Raw genomic sequence first — 17,632 nt, forward strand, 5'->3', positions numbered from 1 at the left:
TTTAAAGCGGAGGGGAGTATTCTGAGGGGGGTTAATGGCAGTGTGTCTTTTACGGTAATAAATTATTTTATATTTAAACATTCACTGTATTTTTCTATCACACATCGTATAAGTAGATTTCCCTAGTAGTAGATACTACAATATGCATTTTTTAATTTTGATGCATTTTTTAAAATTAAAATTAAAATTTTAATTTTAATAATTTGCATAGTTTAATAAGTACTACAAACCACAGATATTAATAGTTACTGGGCATGGTCTCCATAGAGAGCAACATAAAACACCGAGACCAGTAAATCAATATGTGTTTGCTAAAGCGCTCAGACTGTCAGATCTCGATTCCACGCCTGCGGTGACCTTCCCGGTTGGGGAAGGAGCGACCCTGATCTGCAGGCTCATGAGCACGCAGAGGCCACGGCTCGTTTCCTACACGCTGAGACCTGCACTCCCTGAGGTGCAGCGGCCATGTGCTGATCGCCCAGGTCCTTCTCGTCCTTGCCAGAGAGGAAGAAGAACATAAACAAACAACATAATGAAGGGCAACCTCATGAGTCAAGGTCATGTGAGCTTTCAGAGACACTGGCTCCATTTTAATTTGAGGATCTTTAAAAATCATATTTTAGCCAACAGATTTATCTCACAGAAGATAATTTCCAAGCCAGCCAAAAGCAGCAAATGCTTGCTTACTCTGGAAAGAATGCATCATGTGCAGAAGTGATAATCAGCATAGTTTTAGTGCACGTCCATGTCACAGAGCCGGGCACTTACAGGACGTGAGTTCAGGGCAACATCAGCTGCGTGGGTGAGAAGCCAGAAGGTACAGTTCACAAGGCTCTGAGCAGTCAGGTGGGTGGGCTGCTCCCCTAACACGCGCCCAGGAAGAATTATATACATAATTTATCCATTTACTATCAGAGGTGCCTGGCATTATCCATGCCTTATCGCTAGAGCAATAAGAAAGTACGCACGAGTGCAAATATACCGCGACGGGCACAGCGCTTTTGCATGACTATTGCTTCGGGACAATCTACCAACTCGTTGACACCCTTTTATCAGTCTGGCATTCTGTGTGATTTAGCTATATAAGAAATTGCTGTGGGAATGGGGAGGGATTTTCCGATCTATCAAAACCTGAAGATTAACAGTGGCGTTTCTTTTACATGAGCTCACCCACGCAGGCCTCAGGCCCAGGACAGTCCTCCAGCTGTGCAGCCAGGTCCTGGACACGTGCTGAAAATCACGGCAAGACCAAGGGAGCCACTGAGTTTATCAGTTGTACTTCAGCAGCGAGAATGTGTAAATCCCTTCCCACGTTAATGAGCAACTCCAACCTCTCAGAAATCAAGACGCAGTTCCCTTTGCCTTTCACTCATGTGTTGTGTCTTTGAAAGCATGAAGTCGTCTTAGTCTATTCCAAGGTAGCCACCCGTCTGGAAACAGCATGTTTCTACACATGCACTGACGATTTTGTGTAGGTGTGCTCTTTTCCCACTGTGCGTGTATGTGTGTGAGTGTGTTTGCTGCGGGTGAGGAAATACTCATAGCAGTAAATACTGCTCCCGTGCCCAGGAAATATGTCAACCTACAAATATCAGTACACTGTCCTTTATTCAAAGCAGATATTTGAAAGACAAACCAAAATTTAAGTCTCATCATGTGACTTACAAAAACTTCTATATGTGGCATCAAATCTGTAGTTATCTGGAAGAAAGCATGGTACATTGGGGTCAAAAATAAACAAAACTATTTTGCTATGTAAGTTTAGTTTTCAGGAAAATCGGGAAGAATACAGGTTGCTATAATAACATAGAAAATACGCACATATTTAGACAATGTAATGTATGTGGAAGGTAAACATGAGTTCGAGAAGTCTTGATAGTTAAAACAGGAAGAACCCTGGGTTTCGTTTAACACCTGCTTATTTTCTGTCACGTACTTGTGTTTTGTGTTTGTCTCTGTCATCAAAAGGATCGCCATCTGATGTTTTGCTATGGCAGGAGAAGGTCGGGCTTGGGAACTCCGGTGCTGGACCGAGGTCCCTCGTGCCCTCCACTGTTCAGCTTCCTTCAAAATGGAGGAAACGCATCCCTGGCCTGCTCATCACATAGGGGTGCCATTCCCACACGCAGAGCTGGATGCAGCTGGGCATTGGTCAGCGTCTCAGGAGAGTGCATGGGTCCTGCTGCCACAGCCCTGTGTTCCATGGTGGTCTGCAGGCTGGGAGGACCCGGGCGAGGTGTGGAGTCGAGGACCCAGGGGCACAGGCCACCCCAAACCCCATGCAAGGGCCAGGCCTTCAGACCATGGAGTGACAGGCTAAGCTCTCAACAAGAAACTGGCAGGGAGATGCTAACTGACATCTAACCGTGTCGGCCTTTGGGGAAGGCTAACCGTGTTGGCCTTTGGGGAAACCCCGGTGGTTACCCTGTTGGTCACCGACTGGGGCTCAGGGTGGGCTCAGCAGGAGACTGCCTCCCGGGCCCCGGAGCACCTGACTCTGGGTTGGAGTCACATCCACTGAGCCGATGTGGGCAGCCCAGGCCCTGAGTCAGGGCACGATGGAGCTGTGTCAGGCTCTCCAATTGGTCCAGGCTGAAGGGAGCCGGGGTGCAGGGCTGATGGGGAATCAGTGACCAATGTGATACACTTGGTAAACTGCAAAGAGTAGTTATTTCTAAGGTGGGACCACTGATTCTTTTTACTTTCCTGCATTCATGTCCAAATGATGACTTAAGACCATCAAAATACATGTTTGATACCTAGCACATCAGACAGTATCCTGGTTTTCAGGGGCAAACACAGACACATGAACACATCTACTGTTAACAAGAACTTGGCAGGACATCTTATGTGTGCACAGCTCTCTGCCGCATCCTGTCATGGCTTTTCCTCGGACTTATCAAACACTGTCGTTTGTCATGTGCTGGGTCCTTTCTGTGCAGTAGGTGTCCACTTGTGAGGCACCAAAGTCGTCTGTACTCTGCTCGGTCCTCTTCTCTCGCTGTTCCCGGGAGAGGAAGACCCGGGGGGCTTAGCGTGCACCCTCACCACCTTGTCCAAGTGTGTGGACCGTGTCTGAAACAGTCGGACTCAACAAGAAACTGCTGACTGTTGAGGACTGAATTAGCACATTTCCGTTTATTATTCGAGAGCAGAAGCTTTTCTAAGACCACGCTATGGCCCGTCCTCTGTGGCATGCGGTTGCCCTGGAATGCTACACACTCACGCACACAAGTTCAGCATCACCCCATGTCCAGGTGCACAAGCCCTGGCGTGCAGACGCAGACATTTTTGGGGAGTTTGGCAATCGTTGGCCCTGCCCAGTCTCACAGCCCCTGATCACAGCCAGGAATGTCTCCCCAGCCTGCCCTGGTGAGTTGGCTCTCTCTCCCACATCAGCAGACCGAGACGAGGTAGGGTCTGGGGGCCTGTGGAGAGGTTTGTGTGCAGCCAGAGCCCACTGGCCCAGGACTCTGTGTTCTTCCCACCTTGGAACGTCATAACTGCACTTTTCTGGGAAACTTGGAATTCTGCTGTCTGACCACATTTATGTTACTTACTTAAGGTAAGTGTTGAAACTTTCCATTGCATAACAAAGAAAGGCTAGATATATTCTCACTAGCCATTAAGAGAACCACAAATGATTTGCTGACTTTTATTTTTTTTCAAAAAACTACTTTTTAAGTCATGTTTTGACAAGCACAGTAGTAGCTATTTCTGGGTTTTGAGCTTTCTTTGAATAAGAATCTGGACTTAAAATGTTGATTTACAGACAAAAGAATATACAAACACCGCGGAAAAATTCATACTGTGTAGCTGTTAAAAATATGCAAAACTCGCAACCTACGAAGCTGCAAGGAAAACCCAAACTTAAAATAAGCTCAAAATAGGGGCTGCAATGACTGAAGTGGGTCTCAGAAAGAAAAAACAAACAGCAAAATGTAAAACCTTCAACAAAATAAATGAACAAGATCAAAATGGCGGCATGAGGTGAGCCTCTGTAAAGCTGCCCTGGAATTTACAACTTATGGAACAACAATAACTCCACAAAGGACTCCCTGCACAGCAGACAGGCAAGACGAAGAGGCCCACTACTGAATTCACCCAAAGGTGGGCGAATAGCGCGAGCAGGAGAGGAGGGAAAGGAGAAGTGCGGGGACGGAGCCGTGTGGGCGCAGGACGCAGACCTAGCTCAGTGCTCGGAGCTCGCTGCATCCCGGAGCTACCGCAGCTGTGGGAGAGGGAAGAACTTGGACTGCTAGGGTTCCGCTTATGGCTGACAGGGCTAAGGGGGCAGCATCCAAAACGGCTGAACCCAACACTCACGGCAGAGACCTCGGAGAAAAGACTAAGGGAAGAAGGCTGAAAATGGTGATTTAAGCCCTCACTGCCGAGTAGAGAATGGAAGCCTTAGGCACTGAGACTAGCTGCCCCCTCCCTACCCTCCCAGAGCTCACCCTGCCCCCACCTGCCCGGTGCTAGAAGTGGAACAGTAGCAGTGTCAGATCAAAAGAACAGAATATTTGCTGTTCTGAGAACTGTGGACCACAGACACAGATTCGCAGCCCAACTAGTTCTGACAAAGGGGAGGGAGCTGTGGAAGCAGGACCAGCTGTGGTGGTGGTCGCCTCCATTGCTCTGGGCCACCTCTCACAACTCACCCCGCCCCAGGCCCCACCTATCTGGGCAGATCCCTGCAGGAGTAAACAGAACTGCTGAAACATACGGGCTCTGAATCTGGTGCAGGAAGAGCTTTGGAACTTCAAAAGCTCTCCGCATACCCACACGGACACTGCGCCCTGTGACCCAGGCGAACTATTAACAGAGGAGAAGCCCGTCTCCGAGGGAATACCCCCATTGTTTGAGAAGCTGGAATAGTGCAGAGAAAACATAACACTACCGTGTGAGAGAGAAAAAAAAGGCTGCAGTCGGAGAGAAAATAAAACATTCTACCAACAAGTACTAGAAAACAAAAGAAAGACCTCTTCCTATCAACCTGTTGCAGAAGCCACTCCTGTAGATGTCTAGGAAGAGAAATAATAAGTCAATAATTGCCATGAATAACCAAGGCAACAAGATAGCTCAGAAAGAAAGTGAAAAGTCTCCAGAAAAGGAACTTAAAGATATGGAAATATATGACTTAAATGACAGAGAATTCAAGATTGCAGTTCTGAAAAAAACTCAACGAGATGCAAGAAAACACAGAAAGGCAGCTTAATGAACTCAGAAACACAATCAAAGAACAACATGAGCATTTTACGAAAGAGATTGAAATTTTAAAAAAGAACCAAATAGAATTTCAGGAGATTAAGAACTCAATAGAAGAAATTAAGAATGAAATAACCAGCTTAGGTAGTAGAGTTGACCAGATGGAGGAAAGAATCAGTGACATTGAAGATAGAGACCTGGAAATTACACAGATGGAAGAAGAGACTTGAGACTTAAAAGAAATGAAAGAACTCTACAAGAACTTTCTGCTCCATCAGAAAGAGCAATATAAGAATAATGGGCATACCAGAAGGAGAAAAAAGAGAGAAGGGAACAGAGAATATATTCAAACAAATTGTTGATGAGAACTTCCCAAACTTGTGGACAGAACTGGATCCTCGAATCCAAGAAGCAAATAGAACACCTAATTACCTCAATCCCAACAGGCCTTCTCCAAGGCACATTGTATTGAAGCTGTCTAAAATCAACGACCAAGAAAGAATACTCAAAGCGGCCAGAGAAAAGAAAATGGTAACCTACAAAGGAAAGCCCATTAGATTATCATCAGATTTTTCAGCAGAAAATCTACAAGCCAGAAGGGAGTGGAATCAAATATTCAAACTATTGAAAGAGAGAAATTATGAGCCAAGAATAATATATCCAGCAAAGATATCCTTTAGATATGAAGGAGGAATAAAGACCTTTCCAGACATACAGAAGCTGAGGGAATTTTCTAATACACGACCTGCACTATAAGAAATACTAAAGGAGGCTATTCGATCACCATCAACAGGGACAATTTGTGGCAACCAAAACATAAAAAGGGGGAGAGTAAAGGCCTGAACCGGAATATGGGAATGGAAAAAGTAAGCGTGCTGAAGAGAATGGAATACTCTAAATATCAAACTTTCTTTTACATAAACTTAAGGATAACCACTTAAAAAAAAATCCAGAACTGAAATATATACTGTAATAAAAGAAAAAACAGAGGGAAACATCATAGAATACCACCACACAGAAATAATAGACAACGACAAAAAGCAAAGAAACAATGGAGACACAGCCTTACCAGAAAACTAAAGATAGAATGACAGGAAATCCTCACATACAAATGTAAATGGACTGAACTCACCAATAAAAAGGCACAGAGCAGCAGATTGGATCAAAAAACTAAACCCAACCATATGCTGTCTCCAAGAGACACATCTCAGCTACAAGGACAAACACTAATTAACAAAATCAGAAATGAAAAAGGGGAAGTTATCACGGATGCCACAGAAATACAAAGGATCATCCAAGAATAATATGAAGGACTACATGCCACCAAATTCAATAACCTAGAAGAAATGGACAAGCTCTTAGAAACATATAGCCTTCCAAGGCTGAACCATGAAGAACTGGAAAATCTAAACAGACCGATCACCAGTCATGAAATTGAATCAGTCATCCAAAACCTTCCCAAAAGCAAAAGTCCTGGACTAGATGGCTTTGGTAGTGAATTCTACCAAACCTTCAAAGAGGATCTAATACCAATCCTGCTCAAACTCTTCCAAAAAATTGAAGAAGAGACAGTACTCCCTAACTCATTTTATGAGGCCAACATTACCCTGATACCAAAACCTGGCAAGGACAACACACACAAAAAAAACTACAGACCAATATCTCTGATGAATACACATGCAAAAATCCTAAACAAAATTCTAGAAAATTGAATACAACAAAGCATTAAAAAGATTATTCATCACTACCAAGTGGGGTTCATCCCCAGGGCACAAGGATGGTTCAACATCTGCAAATCCGTCAATGTGATACATCACATAAACAAAATAAAGGACAAAAATCATATGATTATATCAATTGATGCAGAAAAAGCATTTGACAAGATATAACATCCATTTATGATTAAAACACTTAATAAAATAGGTATAGAAGGAAAATGCTTTAACATAATAAAGGCCATATATGACAAGCCCTCAGCTAATCTCATAATTAATGGTGAAAAACTGAAGCCCTTTGCTCTACGTTCAGGAACACGACAGGGCTGTCCCCTATCACCTCTGCTTTTCCACATAGTGTTGGAAGTCCTTGCCAGAGCAGTCAGGCAAGAGAAAGAAATAAAAGGCATCCAAATTGGGAATGAAGAAGTTAAATTGTCACTCTTTGCAGATGACATGATGCTATATATAGAAAACCCTAAAGACTCCACCAAAAAGCTATTAGAAACAATCAAGGAATACAGTAAAGTTGCTGGCTACAAAATCCACGTACAAAAGTCCATTGCATTCCTATATACTAACAATGAAATCTCAGAAAAAGAAATACAAAAAACAATTCCTTTTGCAATTGCAGCAAAAAGAATAAAATACCTAGGAATAAACTTAACCAAGGATGTGAAGGACCTATATGCTGAAAACTATAAGACATTTTTGAAAGAAATTGAAGTAGACACAAGGAAATGGAAAGACATTCCATGCTCATGGATTGGAAGAGTCAACATAGTCAAAATGGCCATATTACCCAAAGCAAGATACAGATTTAATGCAATCCCCATCAAAAACCCAATGGTATTTTTTAAAGAAATAGTACAAAAAAATCATCAGATTTATTTGGAACCACAAAAGACCCCGAATAGCCAAAGCAATCTTAAGAGAAAAGAATAACACTGGTGGTATCACACTCCCTGACTTTAGCTTGTACTACAGGGGGACAATAATCAAAACAGCATGGTATTGGCAGAAAAACAGACACATAGACCGATGGAATAGAATTGAGAACCCAGAAATAAAACCACATAAATACGGACAGATAATTTTTGACAAAGAAGCCAAAAATATACAAAGGAGAAAAGACAGCTTCTTCAATAAATGGTGCTGGGAGAATTGGATAGCCACGTGCAAAAGAATGAAACTGGACTGCTATCTGTAGCCATGTACCAAAATTAATTCAAAATGGATCAAAGACTTAAGCGTCAGACCTGACACAATAAACTGCATAGAAGAAAAAATAGGTACTAAACTTATGGACTTGGGTTCAAAGAGCATTTTATGAATTTGACTTCAAAGGCAATGGAAGTAAAAGCTAAAATAAACGAATGGGACTATATGAAACTTAAAGGCTTCTGCACAGCAAAAGAAACCATCAACAAAATAAAGAGGCAACCAACTCAATGGGAGAAGATTTTTGCAAACAGTGCCTCCGATAAGGGGTTAATATCCAAAATATACAAGGAACTCACAAAAGTCAACAACAAAAAAACAAACAACCCGATTGAAAAATGGGCAGAGGACCTGAAGAGACATTTCTCCAAAGAGGACATACAAATGGCAAATAGACATATGAAAAAATGCTCAACATCACTAATCATCAGAGAAATGCAAATAAAAACCACAATGAGATATCACCTCACCCCAGTCAGAATGGCTATCATCAACGAGACAAATAGTAACAAGTGTTGGAGAGGCTGTGGAGAAAAAGGAACCCTCATACACTGTTGGTGGGAATGCAGACTGGTGCAGCCATTATGGAAGGCAGTGTGGAGGTTCCTCAAAAAATTACGAATAGAATTACCATATGACTCACCAATCCCTCTCCTGGGTGTCTACCCAAAAAATCTGAAAACATTTATACATAAAGACACGTGTGCTCCAATGTTCATTGCAGCTTTGTTTACGGTGGCCAAGATATGGAAACAACCAAAATGTCCTTCGATAGATGAATGGATAAAGAAGTTGTGGTATATATACACTATGGAATACTATTCGGCGGTAAGAAAAGCTGATATAGGAACATTTGTGACAACATGGATGGATCTTGAGAGTATAATGCTAAGCGAAATAAGTCAGACAGAAAAAGCAGAGAACCATATGATTTCACTGATATGTGGTATATAAACCAAAAACAACAAAAGAACAAGACGAACAAATGAGAAACAAGAACTCATAGACACAGACAATAGTTTAGGGGTTACCAGAAGGTAAGGGGGGTGGGGGGTGGGAGATGAGGGTAAAGGGGATCAAATACGTGGTGATGGAAGGAGAACTGACTTTGGGTGGTGAACACACAATGGGATTTATAGATGATGTAATATAGAATTGTATACCTGAAATCTATGTAATTTCACTAACAATTGTCACCCCAATAAATTTAAAAAAATAAAAAAAGTAAAAAAGTAAAACCTTCAAATCCTGACTGTAGACAATGCTGTGTGGTCTCTGAAGCCCAATGTGCCAAGTTCATGAGGTTTTGAATTCGCAGAGAGGAGCTGGGTGCAGGAAGGAGAGCGGAGGCCTCCTGGGGGCCTCTGGGCCCCTCTGCTGGCTGGGGGTCTCCCTACCTCACAGATGAGAAAGCTGAATGATTCAGCCAGCTGCACAGACCTAGTCTGTGTCCAAAAGCTGCACTTCTTATCACAAAACAGGGCCTGCCTTTGACAAAAGTTAACCTTCTGTTCATGCATGGAAGATTTTTAAAGGAAAAGATTTACAGATGAATATCAGGGACCCTGGTCCCTTCACTATTTTGCTTTGCAATTTACAGCTATGTGTACTTACCGACTGCTTTTCGGATCTTCATTTGCAAAAAAAAAAGGGTAGTGTCACCTACCTGGACCAGCTCCTTTGTTATTAGAACTGAGAACATAAAGTATGAAAACGTGTTTTCCCCTTTATAACAGAATCACGGTTTAAATGCAGCTTTACTCCACCTGGAATATTCTTGGGCAGCGAGCTCCTTTTCGTCCTCACGTACTGCTCACCACCACGAGGGAACAGGCACATGGGGCAGGGACGTCCAGAATGACAGAGTCCCGTCCACTAACCTCCCTGAGCAGCTCTGGAATCCGGCTTCTGTTCGTCCTGAAAGTCCAGCTGGGACCTCCATCTGCCCTCTGGCTTTATTTTACGGGTAGGTCTACCATGCCCTCCAGCCCCCGACATATTCCTAGGATGGGACCGCGAGCACAGCGCGTCACAATGCCCCTTTTCCAGCTGTGAGATGTGACAGGGTGGATTGTGTACCTTGCCTGGTGACACTCATGTCTGGGAATGTCCTTGTGTTGCCCTTCTTAGCAACCCTGGCAAGGACCCCCATTCACCCTACAGGGACATGCTGGTTGCAGTGAGGACCAAGGGCCAGAAGTCCATTGGAACCCTCCTCCGTCCAGGCCAACACAGACCCCGTTCTGGGAATTGGTGAGTTAGGGTGTCCTGTGACTTCCTCATCCAGCTGCTGGGTCCAAAGAGTGTTTGCACCACGAGGACACCTGGCTCATTACCCCGGGGCCTTCGGTTCTAGCTTCCACCACGTGTCGACCAAGCTTACAGAGTCTGGTGACCACAGCCCCTGCAGCACGTGGCTCCAAACACCCACGTGTCAGAGCCCTGCCAGGAGGAAGTTCGCACTCCAGGAACCCTGTGTCCCTACACTCCTGTGTCAGCTCACAGACACCAAGGACGAGTCCTGGGAGACGGCGTCTCTGAGGGGATCAGACCGTGGCAAGAGGGTATAGTACTGTCAGAGAACTTACATTGCCTGATCAATGACTCAAAAACCCAAATGTGTGGAGAAATGTATCTCATTTTCTGGCCTCACGTCTAAGCATCTCTATTACACATATTACATATTTTTTGTTTCATGAGTAAAGTGTACATTTAGCTCCCTCCAACCAAAATTACTTGTCTGAGTATTTTGTTTCTAAATTTTTTAAAATCTTGATTTGTGTATGTAGGTCCAGTCTTTTCCTCCATGTTTGTGTCATAAAACCCAGCCATCCCCACAACCCAAGTCAAAGCCAGGGCCCCCAGTCTCCATCCTGTCACCTCAAACAGCCTTTCTTACATCTCACTGCTTCACTGTCTGACTCACTCCAGCTTATTTCAGGCAAATATGCTTGTTTTCCCTCAACCTCCCTCTCTCCCTGCATTTTTCTCATTTTCCTCAATAAGTGATTCCACCACACTCCTCAGAAATCCCACAGAGCAGTTGGAATTGCCAGAAAAACCCCAAACGATTGTGTTTTCACTGTCCCGATGAGCCAGCTTATTCTTCCTGCCCTGTCATGATTTCCTGTGTGTCCTTCTTGCATCTCCTCTCCTCTCTGGGGACCTGAGAATGGGCCAGGGGACATGCAGTGGGTACCAATCAAAGGCTCCTTGAGTTGCTGCCTTTTTCTGAATCATTTCAGAGGTGCCAAAACTCATTGCCTAGTCCTGTCCTGTTTGACACTGAGAAAGGGCAGGAGAGCGGGATCACCCAGTGGTTGTGTTATCCATAACGGGTGCTCGACATACTGACACCTGCCGTGAAAAGAGCTCCCTTCTCCCCGAGGACCCCAAACTCCTCTCAGCTAACAGTGGACCAGAGCAACCTGTGGCCCAGCGTCCACATGACCAGAAGGGAACTGGGCTCTTCCCTTTGGGGCTTCTTCCTTCCCCCCATAGAAACTTTTCTCAATCTTTTTAAAAAAGGGAGAGAGATTCATTTATAGAAAACCTTTTTACAATTTATTTTCTGTTATTAATCTTTAAAGCATAAAAATGAGGCTCTAGCTAAATGCAGGGTTTCAGTGGTGAAATGTTGACCATGTGAACAAATAAATAAATATTTACAGTCTCCGGCAAAACAAATGAAGTTTCATCAATCTGTACGAGAAGTTCGTTTAAAAAAACATAAATAATTTACAAAAAACTATGGCACATTGTAAATATTCACATCATCATTCCACACCACTGTGTCCTTCGGCCAACGCACAGAAACTACACAGTCCTCACGGTTTGTAGTCAATGCCTTCTCCCAACCCGGGTCGTCCTAGGAATGCAGTTCACAGAAAAGGAGAGAGTGCAGCAACACCAAAGAAAATCAGCCTCAAAGGAAGCAACAAACACAACTTTATCAAATGAAACATGGGCATTAAAACGAAGGCTGCATATTCCATTTGACAACAAAATGAAATCACTATTAATAGGGAGGGAAGATTTGCTCACATCAGACAGACAAGACGAAATCCTCTGCTTAAACCCCTTATGTGGAGTGATAGTAATATTTCCTGCAGAAAGATCACACAACTTACCACAAAATATAAATCAAACCTGTGTCTGTGACCGTGTGACTGACGGATGGGTGGGTCTGGCAAGACAGCACTAACATTTCATCAACCAAGTTCTTAAAACCCTGTGTACAGCAGATACGTGACAGTAAAAAGTGTGGGATTAAAGTCACTGGCAACAGCATATATTAAGGTTCCGTTATAAACTCTTCATTATTATTTATTTATTCTCTTACATTTTACAGCATGCTTTGTCACGACAACATAAATTATAAAGCTTTATATTTTGACAAGAAGATATTTTGCTGTTACTGTATCTTTATATTATATACTAGTTATGTGTATTTCTAGAAATTATACTACACGTGTTCCTTGGCATTTTTAAAATAAGTTATTGTTGAATGGAACTGCATTCTGTATTCATTTAATAAATATTAACACGACATTTATAACTGGAACCTTAATGAAACATGTCACCACATTAGGCGGAAGCCATTTCCCACACTTTCAAAGCCTAGACAGGGACTCAGATGCCAAAGCGTGCTTGCTGGCTCGTCCATCTGCTTGTCTGGTCTCCAGGAGCAGACACTGGGAAAGAAGCTCAAGCACAGTTCTGGCGACCGGAATGCAGAATCAAGTGACAAGTGGCCAGGAGTTCTGTCAGCTCTACAACAGCACCAAACAGCACGTGTGGCCAACTGCAGTGACGGCACTTCGCTCTGCTAACCTATCACACGTGAGGCTTCGCCAGGCCCACGTCTGAGCCACGTGGGAGCTGTTTAGCGGGGATATGCCTTTTCTGATAAAAACGCATCTCTGCTGAGGGGGACGGTCTTCAGTGGACGAGGGATGGGAGGGGGTCCTCATTTATTCTCAGAATCGTTTTTAATGTTCCAGGTAGTTAAGGGGACATCCTCTATCACATGACTGCTACCTCCTACCTCCTCCTGACTCTAATGTCACTTCTCCCTTGAGTTGACCTCATAGGATTGTGTGTTATAGAACAGCTGTGACCCAAGATCAGGGACAACTGTGAGCAGTGGCAGCAGTGTGGTGACATGCTCCTGCTTAACTTATGAGAATGGTCACGCACAATATTCCCTTCAACTCCATATACACATAAATACAATAAGTAATTACAATTTATATGTAAATGTCATTCTTTTTAAAGAAACAAGAAACAATGTCATGTCATGTCAATTGTCACTCCACATAAAATCTCATGTATCAGCAAACATTTTCCTGCAGTGTGTTGGATGTTCATCTCTGGGTCCCATTAATATTTATCCTCTGAAGGCACTTGGGCTTGGGGTTGATGACAGGAGGTGAAGAACCACTGGAAGTTAAGTTCAAGGACAGGAGGTGCTGCTAGAGAGAGAGAAGCTGGAAGTACCAGGGTGGACTGAGGTGTCTAGGTAACAGCATCTACAGTACGTGGCTGGAAATGCAGCAAATCTTGTTTACACATCTGCAAAACAGTAAACAGAATTAGGACAATGGGGCCATGGGTTCGATTTCATTTTTTCACATACAACCATTAGAAAATAATTAAAATATTATTTTAATTGTAAAACAACAATATGGTTGGATGGATAGATGGAAGGAAGGAAGGATGGATGAAGGGATGGGAGGAAGGAAAGAAGGAAGGAAGGAAGGAAAGGAGGCAGGGAGGGAAGGAGGGAGGAAGGAAGTTATGTAAGGTCACCTAACAGGGGGAAAAGAAAATTTCACCAGACATGAGAAGATAAATCAATGTTCTGTGTTCCCTGCATCTCTACTTGATGCATTATTTTCAATGTGTGATTTTTGAGAAACATATTTGAGCTTTAATTACCTCATCTGCACAAGGGGGATATTTTCATGTGTACCAGAGGGTACGGAATTAGACCAGATGGGAGCCAAGTTCCCTTCCAGGTCTATGATGCTTTGACATAAAAAGATAACTAGGGGCCGGCCCGGTGGCTCAGGTGGTTAGAGCTCCGTGCTCCTAACTCTGAAGGCTGCCGGTTCGATTCCCACATGGGCCAGTGGGCTCTCAACAACAAGGTTGCCAGTTCAATTCCTCGAGTCCTGCAAGGGATGGTGGGCTGCGCCCCTGCAACTAAGATTGAACACGGCACCTTGAACTGAGCTGCTGCTGAGCTCCCGGATGGCTCAGTTGGTTGGAGCGCGTCCTCTCAACCACAAGGTTGCCGGTTCGACTCCCGCAAGGGATGGTGAGCTGTGACCCCTGCAACTAGCAACGGCAACTGGACCTGGAGCTGGGCTGCGCCCTCTACAACTAAGACTGAAAGGACAACAACTTGAAGCTGAACGGCACCCTCAACTAGGATTGAAAGGACAACAACTTGACTTGGAAAAAAAAAAGTCCTGGAAGTACACACTGTTCCCCAATAAAGTCCTGTTCCCCTCCCCCAATAAAATCTTTAAAAAAAAAAAAAAAAAGAGAACCCACCTATCTACCTACTTTTCTTTCTTTCTTTTCCTTCCTTTCTTCCTTCCTTCTTTCCTTTCTTCCTTCCTTCCATTTTTTGCAAGGCTAACAATCTAAAATTTCATTATGGCCCTGAAAGTCTAGAAAATACAGGAAGCTATAGGGCAGAGTGCAGTGAAGATGGGTGGGGACTGAATAACTGGAAAGTGTTTGTTCTACCAAAGGCATCCACAATTTATAACAAACAAACCAAAAGCAACTTGAGCTGACCAAACAAAACATCTGCCATGGATGGGCCACCAACTTATTGCCCTAAAGTATAGCCTTTGTGAAGGGAAAGGAGCATGTGTGCCATCCCTTCTGAACCGCCAGCTGCCCCTGGACGCTGTTCCCACACTCACCTCTGCATTCATACTTGAGGTCCGAGAAATAGACCATTTCTTGAGAGAAGACAAACAGACCCAGCCGCCCGCCAGCATAGGTGTGGTCATAGATGGGTCCTGAGTCAGCCATGATCTGTTTCCCCTCGTGCACTAACACACTGTGGACAAGCAGAGGAGAAAGCAGAGAAGGTGACACCTGTGAAGAACGCTCAGCAGCAGAAGGAGGTCAGCTTTCTCCTTGCAGTGCCACCAACAGTGACACAGACTCGTCCCCAAGTCCCCTTCCTCCCGTAACCCCACCGGTGTGGGGTTCACCACTGAATCCACCTGTGACAACCAAAGAGCGACATTTTCTAGTCCCCTTCCATGCAGTCAGTGGCCCTCCCTCGGCCTGGACACCAGGCTCCCCCTACAGTGTCCTCCATGTCATGGGCATGACAGCCCTGTGCCCACCCACCACCTGAGCTGCGTGCTGGCCAGGGAGGGACTGCATGCCTGAGGCTGCCCACATAGGAGGGAGCATGCACGCCGACAGGTGCGCTCCCCGTGGAAACGTCGCGCTGGCCACCAGCTAGCGCCCGCTCAGACCTGCTCGTGACCTGCCAGGACACACTACACACCCACCTACGTCCCACTGTTATTAACTAAGTTTAATGTTGCAAGAAAACTTAAATTTAAAGCGTCCATATTTTTTTATCCAAAATCCATCACAAATGCTGTCATGCCAAGAGAACAAGATTCTGTCAGACCAATGACACTTGTGAGTTTTCTTCCAAGATGCATTTTTTTTTTTTGGTTGTGTAGTTTTTGTTTAATCTTTGAGTAAAAAAATATAATCCTTCATAGGTACAATGATATAAACAAAAATATCTGTATCTAATATAAAATTAATCAAAAAGAAAATGACACATAAAAATAAATATTCAGATAATACTTAAATTGCCTGGAGCATGAATTTTGTTTTTATTCTATATTATTTTTCTTAAAGCACTGGATATATTTTTATGCACCAAACACATTCACCAAGATGCATTTTAAAGTCAGCCATCCACATGTCAGAAACAACATGAACCTGTTCTCCAAATGCAGCAGTCGCTATTTTGGCAAGAATGAGGTCATTTTAACAGCTTCCTACCCCCATGCCTGGAGCATCCATCGGGAGGACACGCTGTCATCCTCCAAATTATTTTACTATAACAAGTTTGATTTTCTCCTCTTCGATAGTTTTGGTTTTGTTTTTATAAACCAAGTGCTTTGCAATAGAAGATGCAGGGCAGAAGAGACAAGGCATGTAAAGCAGAAAATCCCCAGAAACATGCTAACAGACTTCACTCTGGCTTATCAGTCTGTTTGTGTTCAAACTGGCCATGCATGGCACAGGTGTCCTAACGTGACAACCGCTTGTTAGAAATGTTGGTGGCTAGAGCTGCCCTCACCGTATGTAACCGGTCTTCGGCCTGTGGGTCAGGTGCCACCTGTATGCAGTGTAGTCTTTCCAGCCAATATTTTTGGGGTCGTGCCATAATGTACGGACCTGAGGGAAAAGCATTAGTCATGAGAACGATTGGCACCCCAAGTCTTACCCAGTTTGACAACACCAAATGGGAAATGACAACATGACTGCAAATCAGCCTGTATGACTCATGCGTATAGTATAAACGCCGAGTGTTGGTCAAAACCAGCGACAGGGAACAAGCAGCTCGGGGCCAAGGGCACAGGAACCAGAGCCAGACTCATGGGTTCCCATGCTGGATCCTCTGCTTGCTCAGCTTGCAACCTCGGGCGAATCCCAAAGCTTCTGCCATGCAGTTCTCCCTATCTGGCCAAGAGGACAGAAATGTGCTCCCTTTGCAAGGGGATCGCCTACTGTGTTTCTACAAGCACCGGGCCTGGCATCTTTCCTGGGGGACGGACTCAGGAAAAGATCATCCCAAGCACCGTGGCGAGTTACAGTTAACAGAAGCCAAGCTGGGGGTGTCTTCAGAAGGGCTGGGCCTGCTCCCCCGAAAATGCCTGGCGGCTGCAAAGCCACACCAAAGGCACCGCCGCCCGCTCGCCTGGCCTCACCTGCCCCGCCGTGTTCCCGGTGTGCCACAGAGCGTTCCTCAGGTGCTCGCCCGTCCCCGTGGTGGAGTTGACCACCTTGAGGGACACGCCTGAGTAGCCGTAGGCCCGGGTGGGCTGATCCTCCCAGTAGGTCTGAGTCACCTGCTTCCACATGACCACGTAGAAGCGGCTGCTGGACTGGTAGCCGAAGACAAAGCCTGCGTAGTCGTCGTCCCGGTCGGTGTTGACGTAAAACGTGCCGCTGAAGTCCACAGACCCAAACTCATCGAAACCTGGATGCCACAGGGAACATTCAGCCGTAAGAGTGAGTCCCAACCAGCCTTTACGGGACACCCAGGACACCAAACGGAGCTCAGTGGAGGGGCCGCTCTCGTCCTCCACCCCACTCAGGTCCTGTTACTGCAGGATCAATGAAATGCACGGGATGGGATTTCAACTTTCTGGTCCTCATTGATTGAGTTCCTGGAGAGCTTTCCTGTGTCATGTATGTTTATAAAC

General features: G+C 44.6%; 1 protein-coding gene across 1 annotated transcript in view; it reads right to left on the minus strand.

Annotated features, from left to right (window-relative positions):
- Positions 1 to 11,723: 11,723 nt before the first annotated feature.
- THBS2 (thrombospondin 2) overlaps positions 11,724 to 17,632 on the minus strand; it is a 28,103-nt gene continuing 22,194 nt past the window's right edge. The window contains exons 19-22 of the mRNA XM_033100460.1: positions 17,135 to 17,406; positions 16,504 to 16,601; positions 15,086 to 15,225; positions 11,724 to 13,718 (exon numbers count right to left, since the gene is read on the minus strand). Coding sequence (XP_032956351.1) covers positions 13,711 to 13,718; positions 15,086 to 15,225; positions 16,504 to 16,601; positions 17,135 to 17,406 — 518 coding nt within the window. The 3' untranslated portion in view covers positions 11,724 to 13,710. The remainder of the gene's footprint in view (positions 13,719 to 15,085; positions 15,226 to 16,503; positions 16,602 to 17,134; positions 17,407 to 17,632) is intronic.

The sequence above is a fragment of the Rhinolophus ferrumequinum genome, assembly GCF_004115265.2.
Source record: "Rhinolophus ferrumequinum isolate MPI-CBG mRhiFer1 chromosome 3 unlocalized genomic scaffold, mRhiFer1_v1.p scaffold_36_arrow_ctg1_4, whole genome shotgun sequence".
Lineage (NCBI taxonomy): Eukaryota > Metazoa > Chordata > Mammalia > Chiroptera > Rhinolophidae > Rhinolophus > Rhinolophus ferrumequinum.